At 48.4% G+C, this 18,126-nt stretch overlaps 1 protein-coding gene and 1 pseudogene across 1 annotated transcript; one reads left to right on the top strand and one right to left on the bottom strand.

Annotated features, from left to right (window-relative positions):
* Window positions 1-3,749: 3,749 nt before the first annotated feature.
* On the top strand, window positions 3,750-4,207 carry LOC142846699 (peripheral myelin protein 22 pseudogene; annotated as a pseudogene).
* Window positions 4,208-13,230: 9,023 nt separating this feature from the next.
* Window positions 13,231-17,491, bottom strand: Ccr4 (C-C motif chemokine receptor 4). The gene is made up of 2 exons (XM_075964261.1): window positions 17,457-17,491; window positions 13,231-14,464 (listed from the first exon to the last, which is right to left on the bottom strand). The coding sequence occupies exon 2, from the start codon at window positions 14,399-14,401 to the stop codon at window positions 13,319-13,321; it is 1,083 nt and encodes a 360-aa protein (XP_075820376.1). The 5' UTR covers window positions 14,402-14,464; window positions 17,457-17,491; the 3' UTR covers window positions 13,231-13,318.
* Between the last annotated feature and the right edge of the window lie 635 nt (window positions 17,492-18,126).

Below are 18,126 nucleotides of genomic sequence, written 5' to 3'. Positions count from 1 at the left end.
GGCCAGAGAGGACTGGAGTTACAGGCAGTTGTGAACCCCTGTGCTTTGTGCTTGTTGGGAACCAAACCTGATCCTCTGTAAGAGTAGCAAGTGCTCTTAAATCCTGAACCACATCTCCAGCCCCACAATAAATAAATAGATAGATAGATAGATAGATAGATAGATAGATAGATAGATAGATAGATATTTTTTTAAAGAAATAGATATATTTTTTTTATTGAGAAAAGGAAAAAAAGTATCCGCTTCCTCCCAGCCTCCCCTTTCCCTCCCCCTTCTCTCACCCCTCTCCCCCTCCCCCAAACTCCTCTCCCCCTCCCTCTCCAGTCCATAGAGCAGTCAGGTTTCCCTGCCCTGTGGAAAGACCAAGGTCCGCACCACTCTGTCCATGTCTAGGAAGGTGAACAACCAGACTGGCTAGGCTCCCACAAAGCCAGAACATGAAGTAGGGTCAAAGCCCCGTGCCAATGTCCTTGGCTTCTCATCAGCCCTCATTGTTCGCCATGTTCAGAGAGTCCGGTTTTATCCCATGCTTTTTCAGTCACAGTCCAGCTGGCCTTGGTGAGCTCCCACTAGATCAGCCCCCTTGTCTCAGTGGGTGGGTGCGCCCCTCGTGGTCCTGACTTCCTTGCTCATCTTCTCCCTCCTTCTGCTCCTCATGTTCAACTATGTTCATAGCAGTATTATTTGTAATAGCCAGAACCTGGAAACAACCTAGATGCCCTTCAATGGAAGAATGGATGAAGAAAGTATGGAATATATACACATTAGAGTACTACGCGGCGGTAAAAAACAATGACTTCTTGAATTTTGCATGCAAATGGATGGAAATAGAAAACACTATCCTGAGTCAGGTATCCCAGACCCAAAAAAATAAATAAATATTAAAGAACAGAAAGAATTAATTCTTAAAAGAAAGATGGCTGACCTAAGGAATACCTGAGGTTGGCCTCCAGCTTTCACACGCATGGGCACATATGTGCATTCTCCACACTTACATACACATTATGCACATGAACACACTGAACCAGGGGCCGGGAACCATCACTAGGTATCCCACAGCCATCTCACCCTGAGACTCCTCAGGTGGGAGGACACAGAATAGCATCTTAGAGTCTGAGCAAGCAGGTCTCTGAGCCACCACCCTCAGGGTCAAGCTTGAAAGGGAACAGCACCCCGGAGCTCCCCTCACGGTGTTGGCTCAGAAGTAGTCAATGTGAGTTGACTTTGTGGATAGACCAGGGCCACCTTCAGGTTCAAGTGGACTGGGCACAGAATGGAGAGAGGAGGGAGGCTTCCCACCCACCTAGAGCACAGCAAGGAGAAAGCCTTGAGTATCCAGCCCGGTGACATCATCTGAAGCCACGGGGAGACCAGGAGAAGTCTAAACATTTCCTAAGTCTCAAGACTGCAAAAGATCTGAGTAAGATGTGGGCGTGTGGGCTGTGGAGATGGCTCAGTTGGTAAAATGCTCAGCATGCAAGCCGTAGAATCTGGGTTTCATCCCCAGAAAATAAAAAAGCCAGGCATGGTAGCCCAACCCCTTATCCCCAGTAATGGGTGGATTCCGGGGACTCTGCAGCCAACCAGCCTGCTTGGCAAGCTCCAAGACTGTCTCAATAAACGACAGCAAAGATGGATGGAACCCTAGGCTGCCCTCCACTATCCACATGCCGAGGCACACACAGACACATGCCCACAATGGACCTGGGGAAGGCCCGGCTTTGAGAGTGGATCTGTTCAGTAACACAGCAGGTCGTGACATCAGCAAATGACAAAAGTCAAAGTCACCCTTTCAAAACCACAAGGACTTTAGAGGATCATCAAGTTCCCACCTTCAGAAGGACTGGAGGCACAAAAGAGAAACTGAGTTCAGCTGTAGACAGCAGTTTGGCACTGATACCCACACGTCTCTGGTCACACCTTTGGGTGGGAACCGCCCTCCTGCCAGCAGCAACTGTTCTCTCTCTTCTGCTCTTCTTAATGGGTGTTTTCCTCAGCCCAAGTCAGCAGCCTCCCCACACACAGCGTTTCCCACACTATTTTGCTTGAACCCATGTGCTAATTGCTGATCCTGTCTATTGCTGTTTCTTCCTCGGGCTGAGCTTTGGGTTGGATGCTTCTTTTGCAGGCCAGATTCCCTTGTATTTGTAAACATCTCTCTCCTTCTCTTTCTCCTCGTTCTCCCTCTCTTCCCCTCCACAGCAACTCCTTGGTTGGCCCTGAATTGGACAAATTGCATCATTGAGAACCTGCCAGGGATGGTGAATCTGCATTGTTAAAAATTTGCCTAAGAAAAAAAAAATTTGCCTAAGAAAAAAAAATTTGCGTGGTGGCGCACGCCTTTAATCCCAGCACTCGGGAGGCAGAGGCAGGCAGATCTCTGTGAGTTCGAGACCAGCCTGGTCTACAAGAGCTAGTTCCAGGACAGGCTCCAAAGCTACAGAGAAACCCTGTCTCGAAAAACCAAAAAAAAAAAAAAAATTTGCCTAAATTTAGGGTCACCATGGAAACACAACTCTGGGTGTGTCTGTGAGAGTGTTTTCAGGGAGGCTTATCTGAGGAAGAAAGACCCCCTCACCCTGAGTGTGGGCTGTACCATCTCATGAGCTGGAGCTCCAAACTGGGTAAGAAGGACTCAATGTTCATCCCTGGTTCCTGACTGTGGATGCCTGTGACCAGCTCCCGCATGCAGGTTGTCTCACCACCTCAGGAGCTGTGGTGTCTCCCCCAACCATGGTGGACTGCACCCTCAGACTGCGAGAGACTATAAACCCTTCCTCGCTTGTGTCGGTTATTTTGACATAGCAAAAGAAAGTAACCAACACAGCGTCCTAGCCAGAAAACTTCACAGTAGGCACACCCTCCTCTAGCTCCTAAAGAGATAGCTCCTCTCTTCCTCACACAGCTACTCCTTATATGCCTGTAGTGCCTGCTCTTGGGAGGCTGAGGCAGGAGGATCACCTGCAGTTCAAGAACAGAGTTAAGTGCAAGGTCAGCCTGAGTTGTTGCATCATTGAGAACCTGTCTCAAAAATCAAAACCAGGGGTTGATGAGATGGCTCAGCAGGGAAAGAGGCTTGCTGCAAAGACTAATGACCTGAGTTCGATTCCCAGTTCCCACATGGTTAAGGGAGAGAGCTGTCCTCTGACCTCTGCATGTGCTCCATGACACGGGTGTCCCGCAAAAAATAGATATAATTTAAATTTTTTAAAATTAAAAAAATTAAGAAAAATTTAAAAATTAAAAAAAACAAAAACAGGTGTGTGCCGTGCACCGCGCCCCCATGTCTGCGCTCTGTGCCCTGGCACCCAGTTCGTGAGCTTCGGGTAAGGGGGCTGGAGGTTAAAATACACAGACACACACAGACAGAGAGACAATGACACGGGTCATCCTTGAATTCCCCATGAATGCCCCCTTTATTGTGTTCAGGGGCAGATTATATAGAGATAGCCACACCCAAGCCAAACCCACCAGAAACCACTCTCCTGCCATCAGGAACTCCTGAAGATCTCGTGCTCAGAGCAGCTGTAGGCACTCAGATCAGGGGGTTACAAGAAATTCAGGATCTGGGGTCTCACTGCTCCCTACAGGCATGCACAACCCCAAAGCACAGCTGTCTTTTGGGGACACCAGCAACCCCGAGGTGGCACCAGAGTTTGTGCCTGAGGCCACACTGCTCTGAGACAGCTGTCCCTTTGAACTGCAAGCACCACTCCACTGAGCCGAGCCCAACCCAACTCCCAGTCACCATGTTCCTACTGTTGGAGATCCTGTTCCTCCACGTCGCTCTGCGAGTGTTGCTGTTCACCACCATCATCAGCCAATGGCTCGCGGGCAATGGACGCACCACTGATCTCCGGCAGAATTGTACCATGACCTTCTCCGGAGCTGTCCAATGTTGCTCCTCGCCATCAGCGAGCAAATGGCTGCAGTCTGCCCAGGCCTCCATGGTCTCCTGTCTCTGTTCCTGTTCTTCTGCCAGCTCTTCACCCTCACCAAGGGCAGCCACTTTTACATCACCAGATTCTTCCAAATCCTTGCTGGTCTTTGCGTGATGCGTACAGCGGCCATCTACACAGTGAGGCACAGAGAGTGGCAGGCCAACACTGAATACTCCCATGGCTTCGCCTACATCCTGGCCTGGGTGGCCTTTCCCCTGGCCCACCTCAGTGGCATCGTCTACGTAATCCTACAAAAACATGAATAAGGCGCCCAATGCACTGTCCATCTAGGCTCTGAGCATGCATAGGGTACACGGGGAGGGAGGAAAGAAACTAGAAATCAAACCCAACAAACCAAAAGAGCTAGCCCCAAAGCTCAACTCAAGTCAAACTAAACAGAACGTGATTGAGTGAGGATTGCTGTCAATTTAAGGTGTATAGAATACCTATGGTTTATAAAACCTATTTATAACACTTTTTACATATATGTACATAGGATTGTTTGCTTTTTATGTTGACTGTCAGCCTCGTGTTGAATCTTAAAGAACTTCACATCTTAACACTATAACCAAGCTCAGTATCTTTTTTGTTTTTGTTTTTATCATTTGTTTTGCTCAGACATAAAAATCTCCCATGTGGCCCTTTTCATCTAAAATCAGATACCTCCCTCCCACTCAGCCTCAAAGTGTGCGGACAAACCCCCAATGGCCAAAGGCCTTCACACTGTGGGTGACCTGGTACATTTCGCAGGAATATCCACTGCCCGAATCGCTGTGTGGAGGAGCCCTACGCACTCACAGACGACACACCCTGACCAGAGCCCTCTGCAAAAACATCCTGGTGGCACTGGGACACTCGTCCTTGTAGGCAGAGTACCGGGGCCACACCTTTCAACGAGAAGTTGGAGACAAGGAGTCTGTGAAGTGGTGCTATAGATTTACCATTCCTCGTTATTACTAATCACTTAAACCACTCACTGGAAACTCGATTAACAGTTTGATGACATAAAGTAGAATAATTGCATGTGATATAAACGGTTCACAACTGCTTTCATACCTAGCTAGGCTGTTGTTATTACTACAATAAATAAATCTCAAAGCCTCCATCACTCCCACAGTTTTCTCACGGTCAGAGTGTCGGGACAAGCGTCTAGACCCCTGGGACTGTGAGTTCCCTGGCTTGCTGGGTCTAGAGTGTTCTGTGCCTCCAAGGACTGTCTGGCAATGACTTACTTGTATTGGCCACCAATTGTAGATGTATATACAGTGCCCTTCTGATGCTAAGACTCTAGACCTTTCTCTCTCTCTCTCTTTCTCTCTCTCTCTCTCTTGGCTTGCTTTTCCTGATTTTATACCAACTGTGTGGACTAGTAAATTATAAAAATACAAAAAGAAAAAGAAAGTAAAAATAAATAATAAAAAACAGCTGGGCAAGGGAGCGCACACCTTTAATCCCAGCACTTGAGAGGCAGAAGCTGGAAGATCTCTGAGTTCACTGCCACCCTACTCTACAAAGTGACAGGACAGCTGGGGCTACGTAGAGAAACACTGTCTCAAAACAAAACAAAACTGCTGGCTACTAACTGGGAAGGGCTCTGCTGAAGGCACACCAGAGACCTGAGACCTTGTGTGGAGATGAGATCCCTTCTGTTGTCCAGAACCAGCTACAGAGGAGACCCTGGTTCTGTGTCTTCTCCCTTTCTGTGTTAACTTTTCTTTTCTTTTTGGTTTTTGAGACAGGATTTCTCTGTGTAACTTCGGAGCCTGGAAATTGGTCTGTAGACCAGGCTGGCCTCGAACTCATAGAGATCCGCCTGCCTCTGCCTGCCGAGTGCTGGGATTAAAGGCATGTGCCACCACCGCCTGGCCTGTGTTAACTTTTCTATCTTCCTCCGATCCTCTGAGGAGCAGCCTGGAAATTCCTTAGACTATGTAATAGTTACTTTTCTCTCGGGGACAAAAAGGCACAGCTTGCAGCTGGAGACGTGGCTCCGAGGTAGCTTGCTGGTCTAGCTCCTAACTACTGGGTTTACAGGTGTACGCCGCCATCCTAAGTCCAGCTTGCCTATTTTGAGCATGTGATATAAAAATGTTGGCGAATGTGTGTGTATACCCACATCTCCGTATGCAATGAAATGCAGCAAAGTTCTGTTGAGCACTGTTAGAAGTTTTTTTCAACAGGTTATTTTTCCTGTTTTATGATTTCATGTGGACATATGATTATGCAAAGACCCGTGCACTCCGTTTCCTTTTGTGTCTTCTGAGCCACGTGAGGGTGCAGCTGAGGATAGAGGGTCTGTCTATAGGCATGAGATTCTTCAACAAATAAAATAAGTTTGGGCCTTATTAATCAGGCATGGTGGATGGCACCTGTAATCTCAGCATGTGGGAGGCTGGGGTAGCAGGGTCTTGAGTTCAAGGCTAGCCTTATCCATTAGTGAGACACTGTCTGAAAAAATAAAAATCGGGAATTTATGGCTTTTAAGTTTATTCTTCTTGATGTTATTTTACAACCTCCCAGAGGTGAAACTCCAGACTCTCAGCTCTCACACTTCTGCTCATATCAAAAGTCTCGATGAAGTAACTTTTTTACCCAAAACCCGCCTCTGCTTCTGGAACAACTGGGTCAGTCTTTGAACCGGGTCACATAAAGTTTTATTAGAAACACACTTGGGGGATTTTGGAACTAGAGGTCTGCGTCTCTGTATACTTAAAGCGAAACTGGGCTTACTAGAGCAGAGGCCTTAGGCAGACAGAGGAAGCGCATTCACGAGGTGAAAAACAACCAGCGAGTGTTTCTTTCACCCATTTCACTACACCTGGACCCGGTGGCTACTGCCGGTGGAGTTAAATACATGGTTCAATATTGTTTCCCTGATCCTCAATTTATTTATTTGTTTGTTTAATTTCTCTCATCCTGTGTAGCCCAGGCTGGCCTTGAACTCAATGTTGTAGGTGCCTATGAACTTGAACTCCTGACCACTGGGCCAGTGAGATGGCTCTGTTGGTAAAGGTGCTGCCAAACCTGATGATCTGAAATTGATACTTGGGACATGGTAGAAGCAGAGAACTGACTTCTGCAAATTATCCTCAGACAGACACACACACACAACAAGTAAATGTAACTGCCTCCACCTCCCCAGTGTTGCGCCTCACAGGCTGTGCCCCCGTGCCCCTTTTATGTAGCAAACCCAGGGCTTCACTGGTGCCAGCTAAGCTACATCCCCAGGCCCCTGAACCCCAATTCTGGAGATCATTAAAGTGACTGTATCTCCTTTTTGAAAGTCTGAAATGAGTCTCAGCTTGTGAAGGCACTGGTGGCTTTCTGGGGCTCTGAGGGGGGAATTTGGAACTGTCAGAAACGTTTAAGCAGTAACACGGCTAAGCCTGCGTTTGATCCCAGGACCCAGCAGAGGGAGGAGAGATGGGACTCCTGCGAGTCCACCCTCGGATTGTCAGTGCACACTGTGGCAAGCGTGTGCTGGCACACCCACTAAATTATAATAAATGTAATTTTTAAAAAACAAATGAAGTGCCGTGAATACAAAAAGGAGTTCATTTTGTTGAGGGAAGATTACAGAATGGCAAGCTGCGTCAGATGGCAAAGTCGTGAGGAAAACACCTCAGGGCTTAGGCAGGTCACCAGGGTCCTGAAGAGTGCAGGAGCAAGGATCCAGTGTGGCAGATGCTCAGGGAATGATGAAGGAAGGATGCCCTGGTGCAAGGACCAGGTGATGCTTGGTGTCGTGTTCGGCCTTCACCTCCCTGGAAACAGCCTGAGACTCTGAAAGCAGCATGCAGGGAACCACACGGCACTCCTCTCAGAAACACCTGTATGGGCATGAGCCGCACCAGTTTGGGCAGTAAGAAAGGTTCACCATGGCCAGGCGGTGGTGGCACACACCTTTAATCCCAGTAGTCAGGAGATAGAGGCAGGCAGATCTGTTAGTTCAGGGTTAGCCTGGTCTACAAGAGCTAGTTCCAGGACAGGCTCCAAAGCTACAGAGAAACCCTGTCTTGAAAAACCAAAAGCATAAAATATAATAAAAAGAAAGAAAGAAAGAAAGAAAGAAAGAAAGAAAGAAAGAAAGAAAGAAAGAAAGAAAGGCTCACCATGATGGGATACAATAGAAGCCTCAGATAAACTTAGGGGAGCTCAAGAGTTGCTGGGATCCTTCAGAGTTGTCCCAGAGCTGGGTGAGGAGAAAAGGCTTGCCTCCATTCATAATGCGGTCACTAGATACAAACTGTCCCCAGAAGATGACCATTCCTGAAGAAATAGTGGCTGAGCTGTCAGCTGTCAATCTCCTAATAAGTAGTAGAGGAAATGCTTCTGACCTGAGCTGGAGTGGAATGGACAGGGGTGGAGTGGACGGGGATGGGGTGGAGTGGACAGGGGTGGAGTGAGTGGGGATGGGGTGGATGGGGACGGAGTGGTCAAGGTGGAGTGGATGAGGGTGGAGTGGACAGGGGTAGAGTGGACGAGGGTGGAGTGGATGGGTGGAGTGGATGACGGTGGGGTGTATGGGGGTAGAGTAGACAGGGCTGGGGAGGACAGGGGTGGAGTGGACAGATATTGAGTGGACAGGAGTGGAGTGGATGGGGGTGGAGTGGACGAGGGTAAAGTAGACAAGTGGACAGGGGTAGAGTGGACAGGGGTGGAGAGGACAGGGGTGGAGTGGACGAGGGTAAAGTAGACAAGGGTGGAGTAGACAGGGGTGGAGTGGACAGGCCTCTGTCCCGTCTTTGAGGCCACTGCAGGATGGTAACTTGCCAGTAACTCCACACAGCTGCCTCCTTTGTGAGTGGGTGGAGACAAGAGGAGACCCCACCATGGTAGAAGGATGGAGCCATGGACCACAATGCAGCGTTGCTCAGTCTTTTGTGTGCTGGGGACAGGCAGCAGATCCTTTACCAGTCACCATGCTTCTGTGTCACGATGCTAAAATGAGCAAAGCTCTGCCAGGAAACAGGAGGCAGCCTCCGGCTGAGAAACTCCCACACCCTCTGCACAAGCTTGGAGCATTCTTGGCATGAGTCCTCTTACTGATTTCTTTCAATCATCTAGAAATATGTTTCATGGGCAAAGCAGTGGTGGCACATGTGTTTAATCCCAGCCCTTGGGAGGCAGAGGCAGGCAGATCTCTGTGAGTTCGAGGTCAGCCTGGTCTACAAGAGGGAGTACCAGGATAGCCAGGGCTATACAAAGAAATCTTGTCTCAGAAAAAAAAAGACATTTCATGGCCCAGATGGGGAAACTGAGGCCAAGGAGAAAAGCAGCAGCATGCTCAGGCTTCCCACGGAGTAAGAGGAGCCTGTCACACTAGGTGCAAATTTTCTGTGTGTGTGTGAAGGTGGGTGTGTGGCAGATATGTGCACACGTGTGTGGATGCAGAGGGCAGTATCAGCTGTCTTCATGAATGGCTCTCCATGTTTTCGTGTGTTTCTTTGTGAGATGGGGTCTCCCCCTGGCCCTGGAGCTTGCAGATCCTGCTAGACTGGGCAGCAAGTCTCCTGCAGTCCCTGCTGCCACCACTTTGGGATGACAAGTACATGCCACCATGCCTGGCTTCTTAAAAACTGTGAGAGTTCTAGGGATGCCACCTGGGTCTTTGTGCACTGCAAGCGTTTTACCACCTGATAGCCACCTTAGGGCCAAAGTTTCCTCTTTTTGTTTGTCTTTGTTGTTGCTGTTTTATACTTGGCTTCTCTGTGTAGCCCTGGCTGTCCTGGAACTAGATTGTGAACCAGATTGTTCTTGAACTCAGAGATCTGCCTGTTTCTGCCTCCCTGTCTCCCAAGTGCTAGGATTAAAGACTTGTGCTACCACTGCACAGCAAGTCAAAGCTTTCTAAGAAAACAAATAAGAGCTACTCCTAAACCAGGCTGTGGTGGCGCACGCTTTTGATCCCAGGACTTGGGAGGCAGAGGCAGGCAGATCTCTGAATTTGAGGCCAGCCTGGTCTACAGAGGGAGTTCCAGGATAGCCAGGGCTACATAGAGAGACCTTGCCTAGAAAAAAACAAAAGGAGAAAAGAAAAGTCTGGACAAAGCCTATATACCCTTCTCCTGCTATCTTTTAGATAGGTGCGGGATGCAAGTACATGTTTATGGGGTACAGTGTGAGAATCCAACATGTGACTACAGTGTGTAATGAATCATATCTGAGGAGGCAAAGACTGATTGCTACATGTCATTTCCTAGAGGGAGAAAGCAAAATTTCACACCTATATACACACAAAGTCAGGAGCCGCTCCAACCTCTATGTGCCCTCACCTCCTAGTGCACAACACAAGGGCTCCTCTTGGCCCATCTGGGCCTTTAGCTTTCCATTTCTCTCTGTCTCTTTCTCTATCTCTCTCGTACACACATGTGCCATGGCACAGATAAGGAGGTTGGAGAACACCTTTTGGGAATCAGTTCTGCTTTCCACCGTGTGGATCCCAGAGATTAAACTCAGGTCACCAAGCTTAGTGGCAAGCACCTTTGCCCGTTGCACCATATGCGCCATCTTGCCAGCCCCCACATGGAGAATTTAACAGTTAACTCATCCATTCTTCTCTTGGATTTACAGCACGTGACTAGACCTCTGGTGGGCCAAGAACTCCAACTCCCACCCATACCAGAAGAGCACACAGAGACACGGTCAGGAACAAAGGCTTAGCGCAGCTGAATACGCGACTTTATTTTGTTTTCCATAAATTTCTCAAATTTTCCTGTTGAAGCTACTCTTCAGAAAATAAACTTCTAGAAATGTGTTCTTAATAAAGGCAGCAGGTGCTACAATGTGCACACTTAACAGAAGCATTATAACCGGGTATCTCTCCAGATTGGCTCTTATTTTGGGAGGGATCTGCTCTCACAAACTATTGGAGTTTTCACTCAATTCTGAGCAGTTAAACTATGGAGCTGGATGTGAGGCTCACATCTATAATCCCAGCACATGAGGACTGGGAAAAGTCAGAGCCAGCTTGGCTACACACTGAATCCTAGGGCAGGTTATGCTCCCGGCGAGGCTGTCTAAAAAACAAAACAAGGGACTGGAGAGATGGCTCAGCAGTTAAGAGCACTGCCTGCTCTTCCAGAGGTCCTGAGTTCAATTCCCAGCATCTACAGGACAGCTCACAGGCATCTGTAACTCCAGTTCCAGGGGGTCCAACACCCTTTTCTGGCCTCTGCAGGCACCAGGTACACATGTGGTACACAGATATACATGCAGGCAAACACCATACATGTAAAATAACTGGGAAGACTTTAAATTAATTGAGTAAAAACAGACTTAGCAAATTATCTTAATGATGTAACATGATAAATTATAACATGATAAATTATTAAAATATTATAAGAGTAACTGTTCTAGCCCCGGCTGTCCAGGAATTCCCTCTGTAGACCAGGCTGGACTCGAACTTGGAGCTCGCCTGCCTTTGCCTCCTGAGATCTGGGATTAAAGGAGTGTGCCACCACCACCCAGCACAACTTTATAATTTAATAGCTATCTTAACACACACTAGTAATGACTTTTTTTGTTTTTGTTTTTTGAGACAGGGTTTTTCTGTAGCTTTGGAGCCTGTCCTGGGAACTAGCTCTTGTATACCAGGCTGGCCTCAAACTCAAAGAAGAGCCTGCCTCTCCCTCCTGAGTGTTGGGATTAAAGGCGTGTGCCACCACCGTCCGGCTCAATAATGACTTTTCTATCCTTATCTCAATAGATATTGTCATACTTTATTAATATACCATCTTCCTTCCTTCCTTCCTTCCTCCTTCCTTCCTTCCTTTTTCCTTCCTTCCTTCCTCCTTCCTTCCTTCCTTCCTTCCTTTCTTCCTTCCTTCCTTCCCTCCTTCCTTCCTTCCTATTTTGTTGATACAAAGTGTCACTGTGTAGCTCTGAGTGGCCTGGACCTCACTCCGTAGACCAAGCTGGGTTCACATTCACAGAGATCCACCTGCCTGTGCCTCCCAAGTACTGGGATTAAAGGTGTGCGCTACCACCACCTGGCTCATAAAGCTTGTGGTTTTTGGTTTTGTTAATGTTTTTGTTTTTCAAAACAGGGTTTCTCTGTATAGCCTTGGCTATCCTGGAACTAAATTCATATACCAGGCTGACCTCAAACTTGGAGATCCTCCTGCCTCTGCCTCCCAATTGCTGGGATAAAAAACACTTGCCACCATGATCACATTAAAAAAGAGAGAGAAAAGCCGGGCGATGGTGGCGCATGCCTTTAATCCCAGCACTTGGGAGGCAGAGGCAGGTGGATCTCTGTGAGTTCGAGACCAGCCTGGTCTACAGAGCTAGTTCCAGGACAGGCTCCAAAGCCACAGAGAAACCCTGTCTTGAAAAACCAAAAAAAAAAAAAAAAAAGAGAGAGAGAGAGAGAGAGAAAGATGAATTTAGGGTACTCAGAAGAGCCTTTCAGAGCTAAACATTGGGGTTTTGCTTGGATTTGGTTTTGGTATTATCCAGGTAATCCTTGAATCTAAGATCCCTTGGTCTCAGCCACAGAGCAGATAAGATTACAAGGGCATTTCACCCCCTACCCTGATTTGAATAACTACCACCTGTCATAATTAAAACATAGATCAGTGCCAGGCCTGGTGGTGCATGCCTTTAATCCCAGCACTCGGGAGGCAAAGGCAGGCAAATCTCTGTGAGTTTGAAGTCAGCCAAAGATACATAGAGAAGCCCTGTCTTGAAAAAACAAAAACAAATATATATATTTGCATATATATATATGCAAGCCAAGCCGCATGTGGATTTTAACAGGTATGTTCTAAATGCCTGTTTCAAGTGGAGACAGGATCATCTGAATGCCTCATCACCTTCATGTATAGCCAGGCATCAATGAACAACCCTCTATAGCAAAAGAACCATGACCTAAAATCCTTATTTCTCTATACATCTGTCTTCATGGAGTACCACTGGAAAAACACCAGGACAACAGCAAGCCAAAGTCATCAAGACAGTTCTACAAAAACTGGAGATTCATTCAAAGGCTCGTTTCCACGGCGGAAGAGTGATTTCCTCCACCCATCAGGGCTCTGGATCTCTCTGGAGAGTCCCCTTCCCAGGGGAGGATGGGAAGAGGGGACATGTCTTCAGTGCAATCTACAAGCCCACTGAAACTGGACAGGCCTCCCCAGGTTCCCCTCTCCCCGTAGGCAGACCTGGTGTGTGAACAAACTCAGAGCAGCTAAACACATTTCGGACTGCACTTCTCCAAGGAAAGAGGAAGAGCCACCTGCAGAGTGAGAAGCCAGCCCTCCATGAGTTTTGCTCGTTTGCTTTCCTCAGACACCTGCTCGGGCACCCTTGCTGAAAACAAGGTGGGCTAGCGCTGGCTGTGGAGAGCTTGTTAATGTCATGCTACCCCGTTCACGTGGCTACAAAGCGTCCCGGAGGTCATGATCCACAGTGGACTGCGTGTAGGAGGAACTGGGGGTGTCGGCTGAGTAGATCTGAAGGAAGTCACAGTATTGGCAGAGCACAAGAGGACCCCGGCACGTTCTGAAGAGATGGGCGATGTACTTTCGGAATTTCTCCCCGAGAAAGAAGTAAATGACGGGGTTGAGGCAGCAGTGGATGAAGGCCACGGTCTCTGTGACCTGGATAGCGAAGTCTAGGCGCCTCTGCAAGGTGCAGTTCTGAAAGACCTCAAGCTCCACCAGGGTCTCTAGGAAAAGCACCACGTTGTACGGCGTCCAGAAGCCGAGGAAGAGGACCACCACAGCAAAGATCATCCTGACTGCCCTGCTCTTCTTCTCATTCTTGCAATGTTGCAGGGTCCGAATGATCATGGAATAACAGAACAGCATGATCCCCAGCGGGATGACCAGCCCCAGGACGTTGATCTCCAGGGAGCCGAGGACCTTCCAGGTGGTCGAGCTGACTGAGTACTTGGTCTTGCAGTACGTGTGATTGTGCTCTGTGTAGCAAGTGCTGAACAAGAGGCCCGGAAGGGAGGCGAACACAGCCACTGACCACGTGACCAAGCTGGTGATGACCCCATAGGTCAGAGTCCTCGCTTTCAAGGAAAACACCGCGTGCACGATGGCCAGGTACCTATCGATGCTCATGAGCATGATGAAGAAGATGCCACTGTAAAAGCTCACCAGGTACATCCATGACACAATCTTGCACAGACCCAATCCAAAAACCCACTGGTCAGCGGCGTAGTAGGCCCAGAACGGGAGCGAAAGAACAAACAGCAGATCTGAGATGGCGAGGTTCAGCAGGTACACGTCGGTCATGGATTTGAGTCTCTTGTACTTGAACAACACCAGAACTACAACAGAGTTTCCAAACAGACCAAACAGAAAGACCAAGGAATAAAGAGGAGGCAGGAAGAGCTCCCCAAAGGCCTTGATACCTTCCTTGGTGCAAGGTTTGGGAATGTTTCCGTCGTAGTAATAACTGTACACGTTTTCATCCTGGGTGGTGGTGTCTGCTACATCCGTGGGTTTCATCTTCAGGATCTATGGGCTCCGGGTACAAGCAGAAGAAGCCAACGAAAAGAACAAATGAGATGCCTGGAAGAATGAAAAGAAATCAAAAGATTGAGTAATGCTAGGAACAGCTGTACATGATGCTGTCCCAAATTGTACACCCTGTCCAGAAGGGACTACAAGGTCAGAGAAAATCACCTCTACCTTGGGAGTCAGCCAGAAGCGTTCACCTCCTGGACTTCTCTCTCTCTCTGCTGGGAAGCTCATTTCCCTCAGGGATAAGTAAGGATTGGACTTCTCCCTCGAGGTGGTACAGTTTAAAATGTTCTCTGGCCAGTGGGATGTCCCAGCAGGTAGAGGCACTTGCCACTGAGGTGAAGGAAGAGACCTGACTCTCAAGAAAGCTGTCTTCTGGCATAAATGCACCCCCCACACACACATACACAATAAATGTAAAAGAATAAAAGGAAGCAGGGCACGGTGACGCTTGCTTTTAATTCCAGCACTCAGGAGGCAGAGACAGAGCTCTGTGAATTTGAGGTCAACCTTGTATACACAGAGGGTTCCAGGCCGGCCAGGGCTAGATAGATAGACCTTGTCTCAAAAATAAACAAGGAGCTAAAGGGGCTGGAGAGGTGACTTAGTGGTTAAGAATTCTGGTTGTGGCCGGGCGGTGGTGGCGGACACCTTTAATCCCAGCACCCAGAGGCAGGCAGATCTCTGTGAGTTCAAGGCCAGCCTGGTCTACAGAGCTAGTTCCAGGACAGCCAGGGTTACACAGAAGAAACCTTTTCAAATAAGTAAACAAAGCATAAAAATGAATAGGTAAAATGGTGGATACAGAGATTAAAACATTTTTTTTTTGCAGTTATTCACACAAAATACTCACCTGAGCATGGCGGGACTAAGCAGCTTTCTGACCCAGGACCAGCCCCCACTTCCTGATCTCTGTCTCTCTGGCACCCTGGCAGTCCCTACTAAATCCTTCTCATTTTGTTCAGGAATTCACATCTAATCCCTCCCCGTGTCTTCATTACTACATGCCTGAATCCTACAGTGCTCCCCTGTATATGTCTGTGTGCCGTGTAGACATACGTGCACACATCATCTCTGCCTGCGTTTATGGGGCCAGAGGGTTTTTCTCTGTCGCCTTCCACCTTCTCTTTTTGAGACACAGTCTCATTTCTGAACCCGAAGCTCTCTGTTCTGGGTAGACAGGCTGGCCAAGGAGCCCCCAGGTGCCCATCTCCACCCTGCAAGGTTAGGGCTACAGGCACGCGCCACCACACCCGGCTTTTGCTTGCCTGCTGGAGATCTGAACTCGGGGCCTTGTGCCCACTGAACCACCTCCCTAGCCCCTGCCCTGGTGTTTCTCAACAAAGATTTTGTTCATTTGTTTTTCTTGGAAAGGCACATTGAAGACTTGCCGCATGGCAGGGTCTCCTGAGAGAAGTCAGTCAGTGACTAACAGCGTTTCACTAGTGAAAATGGAAGGGAGAAACAAAACAGGAACGAGGATAGTCTCGGAAAAGCAAACAAAAAATGGTCAGCCTGGCACAGCGGCTCCTGCCAGCACTTGAGAGGCAGGGGCAGGAAGACCAGAAGTTCAAGGCCAGCCTCAGCCACACAGTGAGTTTGGAGCCAGCCTCAGCCACACAGTGAGTTTGGGGCCAGCCTCGCCCACACAGTGAGTTTGGAGCCAGCCTCACCCACACAGTGAATTTGGGGCCAGCCTCGGACACACAGTGAGTTTGGGGCCAGCCTCGGACACACAGTGAGTCTGGGGCCAGCCTCAGCCACACAGTGAATTTGGGGCCAGCCTCACCCACACAGTGAGTTTGGGGCCAGCCTCGGACACACAGTGAGTCTGGGGCCAGCCTCGGACACACAGTGAATTTGGGGCCAGCCTCAGCCACACAGTGAATTTGGGGCCAGCCTCAGCCACACAGTGAATTTGGGGCCAGCCTCAGCCACACAATGAGTCTGGGGCCAGCCTCAGCCACACAGTGAATTTGGGGCCAGCCTCGCCCACACAGTGAGTTTGGGGCCAGCCTACACCATATCAGACTCTCACAGAGGAGAGAGGCAGAACTGACAGCTCAGCAAATGTAGACACTTGCCATCAAGCCCGAGTCTAATCTCCTGGTGCCACAAGGTAGAAGAAAACAGTCCTCTGTAGCAGATCATTCTCTGCGCTCCACACAAGCACCCTGGCAAGCGTGTACACACATGTAAACATGTACACACCATATATAAGTAAATGTAATCAAATAATCTCTTTTTTATTTTTTTAATTATTTATTTTAGTTACCTGTATGTGGGTATGTGCACATGAATGCCGGTGCCCACAGAGGTCAGAGGTGTGAGACTCCCCTGGAGCTGGTGTGACAGGCAGTTGTGAGCCACCTCATGTGAGTGGTAGGAATTGAACTCAGGACCTCAGGAATAGCAGTGTGTGCTCTGAACCACTGAGCCATCTCCCCAGCCCTCAAATACATCTTAAAAGAAAAGTAATACATAAGTAAATAACTTGCTTACAGTTCTGTAATCCCACGTGTGTGGCATTGCTTGACTTGTTAGTAGAAGCAGAAAGTTAGCAATCCTAGGGAAAGTTTCAGGTTTGGGGGCAGAGCCGAGTCTACGTGAAAGCCTGGCTAAGGAAGCCTTGGGAGGCACGCAAGCAGGTAGAAAGTGCAAACACTCCAGGATCTAGGCCAGCGAACACCAACAAGAACAGAAGCCTGAGTGTGGGGTTGGAGGAACGGCTCAGCGACTAAGATCACTTGCTGCTCTTGCAGAGGACCCGGGTTCAATTCCTAGCATCCACAGGGTGGCTCACAGTCAGCTATAACCCCAATTCCAGGAGATCCAAAGCCCTCATCTTATGACTTCCATAGGCACAGGCACACTTATGGGGCACTTACACATAGGCAGGCAAAACACTCTTACATAGAAAATAAATCTTAAAAAATAAATAAACACCTGGATGTTGGGCTGGAGCAGGTACCTGTTCATGCTGTTCATACACCTGCAATAAGATAGCCACAGAGCCCACAAATGTCCCATCTCCACTTACCTTGCTCTTTTGAGTGTGGTCCTGGAGACGGTCTGTGAGGCAATACCAGGATCCCTAAAGCAGCTCAGGTACTTTGAAGGGTTTGTGACTTCCTGTGACATACCAGCTCTTCCCTTACCCATATGAGGCTTCGTAACAAAAGGAAGAAGTAAAAAGAAAAGAGAGAAAAAAACCCCTGTGTGACTCATTTCCCCAAACTCAAAGGTAGGGTGGTATGGTTCGTTCTGTGGGAAGGGAGAAAAATGAAAAGAAAAGCTGGGTGCAGTGCGCATGCCTATAATCCCAGCACTTTGGAGGTGGAGGCAGGAGGTTTAGGAGCCCAAGGTTATCCTTGGACACATAGCACATTTAAGGCTAACCTGAGCTACATGTGATCATGCCTCAAAACAGAAGGGAAAGGAGGGAGGGAGAGAGGGAAGGGAGAGAGGGAGGAAAGGAGGGGGGATAAAAAGAAAATATTCTAAAGCTTTTTTCATTTTTCTACTTTTAAAGCTTTTTAAATTTTAAAATGTATTTCTGGTGACTTAGGGAGGTAGAGAATTGACAGTGTGATCAAGGTCCCCAGTGCCACACAGAGAATGCCTGGGCGGTGGTGACACACGTCTTTAATCCCAGCACTCAGGAGGCAGAGGCAGAAGGATCTCTGTGAGTTCGAGGCCAGCCTGGTCTA

Source organism: Microtus pennsylvanicus, chromosome 3 (genome assembly GCF_037038515.1).
Source record: "Microtus pennsylvanicus isolate mMicPen1 chromosome 3, mMicPen1.hap1, whole genome shotgun sequence".
Taxonomy (NCBI): domain Eukaryota; kingdom Metazoa; phylum Chordata; class Mammalia; order Rodentia; family Cricetidae; genus Microtus; species Microtus pennsylvanicus.
Note: the sequence above shows the minus strand (reverse complement) of the source record. Positions and strands in the feature narration are given on the sequence as shown.